This window comes from Prosopis cineraria, unplaced genomic scaffold, assembly GCF_029017545.1.
Source record: "Prosopis cineraria cultivar Desert tree isolate PC_DT_omini unplaced genomic scaffold, ASM2901754v1 PC49, whole genome shotgun sequence".
NCBI lineage: Eukaryota > Viridiplantae > Streptophyta > Magnoliopsida > Fabales > Fabaceae > Prosopis > Prosopis cineraria.
This window is the reverse complement of record NW_026555379.1, coordinates 28,512-36,547: the sequence shown is the minus strand read 5'-3', so window position 1 is coordinate 36,547 and position 8,036 is coordinate 28,512. Positions and strand designations below refer to the sequence as shown.

General features: G+C 35.8%; 1 protein-coding gene across 3 annotated transcripts; it reads left to right on the top strand.

Annotated features, from left to right (window-relative positions):
- The first annotated feature begins 2,646 nt into the window (after positions 1-2,646).
- Positions 2,647-8,036, top strand: LOC129295108 (uncharacterized). 3 transcript variants are annotated; one of them, XR_008589516.1, is made up of 8 exons: positions 2,647-3,287; positions 3,659-3,719; positions 4,232-4,452; positions 5,338-5,539; positions 6,017-6,148; positions 6,254-6,354; positions 6,421-6,557; positions 7,796-7,826. XR_008589516.1 is itself a non-coding variant. In XM_054933585.1 (8 exons), the coding sequence occupies exons 1-8, from the start codon at positions 2,874-2,876 to the stop codon at positions 7,860-7,862; spliced, it is 1,260 nt and encodes a 419-aa protein (XP_054789560.1). In that variant the 5' UTR covers positions 2,648-2,873; the 3' UTR covers positions 7,863-8,036. The 3 variants fall into 3 exon arrangements, 2 of the variants coding, with proteins under 2 accessions (XP_054789560.1, XP_054789559.1); XM_054933585.1 differs by having other exon boundaries at positions 2,648-3,287; positions 5,338-5,482; positions 6,439-6,557; positions 7,796-8,036; XM_054933584.1 differs by having other exon boundaries at positions 2,648-3,287; positions 6,439-6,557; positions 7,796-8,036.

Genomic DNA, 8,036 nt, shown 5'->3' with positions numbered 1-8,036 from the left:
GATTGCTGTTAGTGGCTTCATAAAGCCTTAAGTTGTTGCATGTGATCATTAATTTGGTTTAAAATTATCAATTTTCTTTATTAAAATTTTTTAAAAGTCTTGGGAGGTCTAATTTTTAGAGGAGGTTCTGTCAAAATTTTTTAAAATTTATTCTTTCCCCTAAATTATTTAAATTTAATTGTTATTGATATTGATTGTTGTTGGAAGTGCTGTTAGTGGCTTCGTAAAGCCTTAGGTTGTTGCATGTGATCATTAATTGGGTTTAAAATTATCAATTTTCTCTATTAAAATATTCTAAAGAAGACGATAGACTCGTACGTATATTTGTGCAAAAATATTAATATAATTTACACTAAATATTTTAGTTACTAACTTAGTGATCTCGAATATAGAGCAATGAAAACATATCAAAATGTAATCTTGCAAAAGCACAGACATGAGCTCAAGGATACTACATGGATTGAGCCAAAGGTAATGCTATACTTTATGAATATGTTCAATTACTAAGATTTTTTATTGATTTCTTATGATTTATTCTTATACAGAGCCGTAGACAACCAGTGAAGATGAATTTGTGCGGCCTATATGTGATGAGACATATGCTCAACATTATTACATTGGGCATGACTGAATTTACAAAAGACGTATATATATTTTTAAGAGTTTTATTTTGTTATGTTATTTGAGAGTACATAATAAGTCTCTTTTACAAATTATATTTTAGATGTTTGACAATTTGAATCCATTCCCCAAAGTTGAAATTGAAGACATTCGCATACATTGGGCAACTTATTTTGGGGAGAATTTGTGAGTTTTGTAGAAAGTTTCATACAATTTAAAAAGTTTGTTAGTTGTAGACAACTTTTGAAAACATTTGTTAACACAATATTTTGGATAGCTCAATATATAGTTTTTAGATAGTTTATAGATAACTTTGAGTTTTGAATAGTTGTTAATTTAATTTTATATTAAAAATTATAAATAAATTGTGCTGTCTGATTTGGCTGTGGTAATTTTTTTATACAGAGTAGAGAAAATTTAAAAATATGAACATTTATTTTAAAAACAAAATGCACTTTTTACAGCGGTTATTACTATAACCAGTGTAAAATAATAATTTCTACATCGGTTATGGTAATAATTGGTGTAAAATAGCAAACTTTCTACACCGGTTGGAAGTGAAACTGGCGTAGCAAGTCAACTTTCTACACCGGTTGGACTGTCACCCGGTGTAGAAAGTACTCCAATTTTTAATTTTTTAATCGTTGAACTATTTTTTACACCGGTTATGGTTAGCTGACGTAGAATATGTATTTTTTACAACGGTCATATAACCGATGTAGAAAGTTACATCCCCTGTAACAACATCACCTATTTAATCGCTGTAAAAAATCATTTTTAACCGCTGTAAAAAGTTATTTTTGTAATAGTGTCACAAGAGGTTTGCATAAGCTTTTGGAGATGTTCTTTCTCTCTTGGTTCAATGGAGTGTTTTAAAGCTACAAGTGTAGAAGCAACAATTGCATCAAAGGGGTTAGGCTCTATTGTAGAGAAAACCTTAAGATTACCACCCTTTCAGCTGGTTACCTGGGTCTTAGAGCTTTAGATTTTGGCTTTTATTATGTTAACAACAAGATGTCCTTATGAGTTTTTCTTTGATTGTGTTGGTTACGTCTCTTGCCGTTGTTATTGATATGTGTGATTTTGGTTTGTACGATTTGCTGGACAACATTACTTGTGGCTTGTTTTTGTGGATTATTTGGTACTACTATGGATGCTTTTGGCTCAATCCTATGGTAATCCTAGTTGACTTGAAAGTTGATTTTGGCTCTCAACCTTTTGTTTTCCCTCTTGCTTCAAGAGGGGTTATTGGAGTTCCTATTGTTTTTGCAGCCTTGGCATACAAGAGTGTGGGCTCGTTCAGCTATTACCATGATTTTGCATATCATGGAATTGACTTCTGCATCTTAGCTTGCTTTTGGTTTGCAAGGAGATGGCTTTTACTTGTTTGGTTCTGTTGATTTCCTTCTGTTTTAGTGTCTTAGGATTTGTTAGGGTAGGTTATACTTGTTTGTTGGGTCTTTACTTTTGTTGTGTGTAATTTGTTTTTTAGTAATATGAAGTGTGTTTTCTGGGGGAAAAAAAATTGGAACTCACTAAAAAGGCTGAGCACCACGCTTTGAACACAAAAATCACGTTTCAATGCTCCAAGTATATTTAAAATTTGTTAAAAGATACTGCTACAGAGATTTAGCACTTCGAACACAATGATTGTTTGGAATAGTTTGTATAAAACACTACTACTACTGCAACTGATGATAAAAAAAGTTTATGGGATGTGCATTAAAATTCAAATGATCGAAATTTATTGTGACAATGAATTGAATGTTTTGATTCTTCCCTTAAAATCTATTTAAAGTCGATCAGTTGAGCCTCACTGCGTCACTTGAACTCATGAGGAGTCCCAGCCACCTACCGACAAAGAAGTTCTTGCCAGTTCACTTGCGGCCTTTAATCCAATTGGGCTTTCAGCCCTTCAAAACCCATGAGTTTATTTGGGCCCAAGAAACAAACGAGTGCAAAAAAAAATCAGGGAACCAAACCAAGTGTGGTTTTTTTACCTACGGGAGCCCACCGATTGACCTTTCGTTCATCTTCCCTCTTCCTGGTTCTGTTCGCGGCTTCCCGCACCCCCGATCGCTGGCTCTCATATTCCTTTTCAATCTTGACAAAATTCCGTTTCCTATATTTTTCCGTTTAGCTTCACAACTTAGTTTCCATCCTTTAACACCCTTAGCCCCCGACAATTTTTCCCTCTTTCTCGCAAACTGTATTTGCACGCCTTCAGTTGGACACTGTAACCCTAGCTTGCAATGGCGTCCAAGAAGAAGCAATCTGAAGGGATTGCTTTGTTATCCATGTACAACGACGAGGAAGACGACGAAATGGAGGACGTGGAGGAAAATTTGGCTGCTCCTGGACAGGAGGGAGAGCGACAGGTTGATGATAGAGATGCTCGTGCTGTTGAGGATGATTTTGTGCCTGCAACTGATAGAATGGTCGTCTCTGATTCTGCTGCACTCGATACTCCGCCACTTACCGACGATGGGATGACACCGGAGAAGACTAACTTTCGGAGTTCAACGCCGCAACAGCCTTCTGCTAATGCACCGGTTTCGCCGCAGGAGCGGCGGGCGGTAACGTCCGATGCCGGAAGGAGTAGGAGAGGGGCCCTTACGATAGTGGACTATGGTCACGATGAAGTGGCAATGTCACCTGAGCCCGAGGTACTTCTTCCTAGTACTCTTGTCCTGCTCAAACTCCTTCCGATTTCTAGGCCGGATATTTTCATAAAGCTTCACTATTGGCTGCTTAGGGCTAAAGATACAATGAAAGCGATAGAGTTCATTATATTATCTCTCTCCCTTTTATTTATGCGAAAATGATCGGCGGAACCTTGAAGAAACTGGAACATGATCAATCATTTGATGAAAATTCGTATGACGTTAGGCTTCAGTAGGCATTATAGCAAACTCCTACATCTGCCTATCAGAGAAGTGGTTTAATGGTGAAGGGGTAGCTGCTTGTTCTGGTTAGCTTGGTATTTTTGTTCTACTTCGAATATTAATAATTATAATTTTAATTGGTTTCATCACAGGAAGGAGAGTTTGATGGTAGTGGCCAAGTTACACTTGGGGACGACTGTCAAACAGCAAATGGTAAGCAGGATTTTTGTTGATCATGGAGCTATTTCACGGCAACTTTTGATTAATGTTCGTCCCTCTCACTTCATTCTGCTTATCTGTCGAGCATCATCTCATAATACCCTTTATTCTTTTGACTAAGCTTAGTGGTCAAATATAACGTGTTGAATTTAGAATTTAATGGTTACAATAATTCCCTATGGAATAATGGGACCCAAGTCTTCTCATTTATGTATCAGATAATAAGTGAATATGAACTATTGTTTTACTATTAAACTGTTGAACAGTTGTAAAAGTGATTCTGAATTAAAATGTATTAAATTATCTATGATGTATTTTTCAGTCTTAAGTGAAGGTCAAGTTCTTATATTCACGCAAACTTATCACGTCTGATAGCTGAGTCAGTAGAATGCATGACCACACATTTATGTATATTTATTTAAGAAATGCACTATTGTCCTCCCTGGCCTTATTTGGTTCCTAAGAAATGCACTATTGTTCATGTTTTATAGAATGTTTTCTCGTAGGTGATTCACTTGGTAGAACAGCAATTTTGACACCTGACAATGATGCTAGCAGCCCTCAGTTTTCTGAGCTATTGAAATCCGATACCATGAACCATGATGCTATGGTTGGATCAGATAGTTCAGAACATGGAGGAGCCATGCAAGAAGAGCAAAAATTTGTTGATCCATTGGATAAATTTCTGCCTCCACCCTTGAAAATCAAGTGCTCTGAGGAGTTACAAGTAAGTTCTTTTGTTATTTTTTAAAAATAATTTTGTTTTAATTGACAATGAAGCACTTATTGAGTACTCTTCGGATGCCTTGTAAAATGCTTGCATGTATGACGAACAAATTCTGGTCCTTTTCTCCCGTTTTTGCGTGCTTGTCCAGTTTTCTTTTTCTCCTTCGATTTGTTCAAGCACACCATTTAGATTTTTGTACTTTTTTTTTTTTAATAATCCAAGTTGCCTGAATATGATCATAAGCAATTGTTAGTTAACAACAACACCCACCCAAAATGAAAAAAGAGAAAAGAAAATAAAAGCACATTTGATTCAGTAATAACTGGCATTAGCATCTTTTGGTTTTGGCATCTTAGCTTCTCCTAAATTATAGAATAAGGATATCATTATCTAGCTCACTGAATTTGAAAGTGCTATAGTGATATTAAGTTGTCATTTTGGCTTCTTTATTTCGTTCATTTTGACCATCTAGAATAAGTCTGCTAAGAGTGTAGGTGCCCATGGTATCAGTTGTGAAAAGGGAGTGCTGGTAATTGATTAACGTATATTATAACAATAGTAGAAGCATATGTTAAACTCATGCTGTATTTATGAATGAGGTATAGATATGTATTATTGCTTTTCTATTTGGAAATTTGTGCGCACACATGGAGATAGGGATAGAGTCCATGATTTCTGTCTGTAGAATGGGTTAATGTTTAACACAGTAATAAGACGTTAAACTAGGCTTTCCCCTGTAAAAACATTTTGCATGTTTTAGCTTTCTCATTTGCATTTGGTAGCCAGTAACTTCCCAACTAAGTGTTGGGAAGAAAGAATACCATGCATTTAGCCATGAGACATTTTTCTCTTATTATTCTTGACTTTCAGCTAATGTTATTGCAGAGGAAAATAAATAAATTTCTTCATTATAAGAAGGCTGGGAAAAGTTTTAATGCAGAAGTTCGCAACAGGAAGGACTATCGGAACCCTGACTTCTTGCTGCATGCAGTGAGGTATCAGGGTATTGATCAAATAGGATCGTGCTTCGGTAAAGATGTTTTTGACCCTCATGGATATGACCCCAGTGACTTCTATGATGGAATAGGTCCTAATCATTTTTATCTTTGCATCTATTTTGTTGTGGTTCTCCATGCACTTGCTTTTTTTCAGCTCATATGTGCTGCTAATTTCATCTAATATGCCACTGTACTTGCATTATTTGTTTTTGTTAATGTGTATGTTGTATATTTATTTTGTCATGTTCGGCTATGTCTATGAGGTTATTGTAGACCGTTTATGTAAAACATGGTGACAGTGTGTTTGAGGCATGTGGTATTTCAGCCTCATTTCTTTTCTATATTCGATTATTATATTGATAATCTATTTTAGGCTTGTGATTTTCTTCTTCCTTCCAGAATTTTGATGTTATTATCATTTTGGCAAAGATGCTTGGCTAACTGATCTAGGAGTGTGGGACTGCATTTGTTACTCTACCTTGAAGCTATCACTGTTTTTGGAGTTCTTTTCAACATTTCCCCTAATATTACTCCATTTTCCATGCCTTTTATCTTATACAATACAGAGGCTCATATGAGGTGTGAAAGTGAGAGGAGAGAACAGGAGAAGAAAAAAGCACAAAAGGTTGAATTTATTTCTGGTGGAACGCAGGGTGTAACAGTAGCAGGCGTTCCCAGGATCAACCTACCTGTTCCAGGTTCAGAAGCCACCTGTGATGAAGCTGTTTTTCAATGTTCTCCTTTCTTTAAGATGTATGATGATTTCATTATGGTGTGTTATATTGACGACTCCTCTTCTGCAGCTTCATCTGCTGTGACTGCTAGTGCTTCGCATTTGGTGCCTCCTACAGGTGATGCTATCAATCGAGATGGAAGACAGAATAAAAAATCAAAGTGGGATAAGGTATTCATCTAAGCATATGCATTTGCAGCTCCTGTGACATGCTTCACTGTGCTTACAAGATTTTAGTGAATTACTTTGTTTCAGGTGGATGGTGATCAAAAAAATCCTCTGCCCTCTGTGGGGCAGGATTCTGTATCTAGTGTCGGGGCTCATACAGCAATTTTTTCTGCTGCAAGTGCTGGTGGTGGATACATGCTATATGCGTAAGTTTATTTTGTTTGTGCTTTCTGCTGTGTTTTGAGTCTCATTAATTTTACAATCTATTTGCCCATCTCTCAGCCGTTGAAAGAAAACTCTAAAAGTTGTTGGTGTGACATGTAGAGACTTGAATATTGCTTTTTCACCTTCATTTTCCCATTTGGCCTAGACATCTACCGTTTCTTCTTCTGTAATTGGTTTGGCCGTGTGGTGTGTTCCTTTTATTCATATCTTGACATGTCAAACATATGATTGACTACTTCTCTAAGAAGTTTGGACTGAGTATGTGTTATCTGATTCAACACTACAAGAAATAATTTCCTAAATTTTAGGATATATGAGGGTATATATGTAAGCATCAACTAAAAACGTAAGTAACATAGAAAAAAGTTCTAGATGAGCATTTCAGGTGTAAAATAAAGATGCGTATAACAAGTTACAAATGAAAGCATGAAATAGATTAGAACTGGAGTTTCATTTGAAAGTAAATATCAACCTTCATTTCCATTCGTGTAATTCAGACCTTTATGAGCTCTTAAAACTTTCAAAGCATTTGAAATTGTGGCGAAGCGTTTTGAATGGTCTTGCATAGGAGAAAGGGGCCAGTGATATAGATGCAGGAATAAATTATGCGTTCTTTATCAGATTGTTTTCAATATGGGCATGTCTCCTTATTTGGAGCAAAATTGTTCTATTGCTATTTTTTCTCTTCTGTAGTTTTCTGCCCTGTTAGAGCGTCTTATGATTGACTGTGGATTACTTAGTTTAATCATTTATTGTCCTACCAATGCTGTTATAGCTAGGGCATGTAGTTTTAACTTTTGAGTGACTAGAGGGGTTCTTACTGATATTATATTTGAGGCTGTTTATAACTATATACTTGGTCTCAAGACTAGTTCAGGTTTGAATATGGTACATTGAAGTAGTGATTATGCCTGCAGATGCAATTTGCAATAATTATTCATGATTTTTTAGATGGGTTAAACGTATTCTTATAGCGGTTTAGTTGTACAATCGCTAAATCACAGATGTCAATCTGCTTTTAAGAAGGAAGATGGCAACTGTTTGTATGAAAAATGTACAAAAGCTGCTTGCTTTTCTGGGGTCATATATTACTGTGCAAGTTTGACTGTCAAACAGCTGAAATATCCTGTCGCAAGATTGTTTTCTGATAGTTGATATTTTGCTAATAGAATTATTTATTTATGTTTAATACAATGAAGTCGGTTCTTTTGTTGAACAGGCAGCAAAAACGGCGAGAGGCAGAGGGGAAGAGATCCAGTAGAAGGAAATCGGAGAGCAGATCTTAGCATTCATTTTTAATTTTCAAGTGTGTAATAACTGATGACATTTATACAAAACAAGAAAAGATCCTGAGCCATTCACCTGCTGAGATATTTTTGTTAGTTTAGTAGCTTATTCAATGATCTTGTGTTATATATTGTCAAATTTAGAAATAAAATATGAATATAGCATTGTGAACC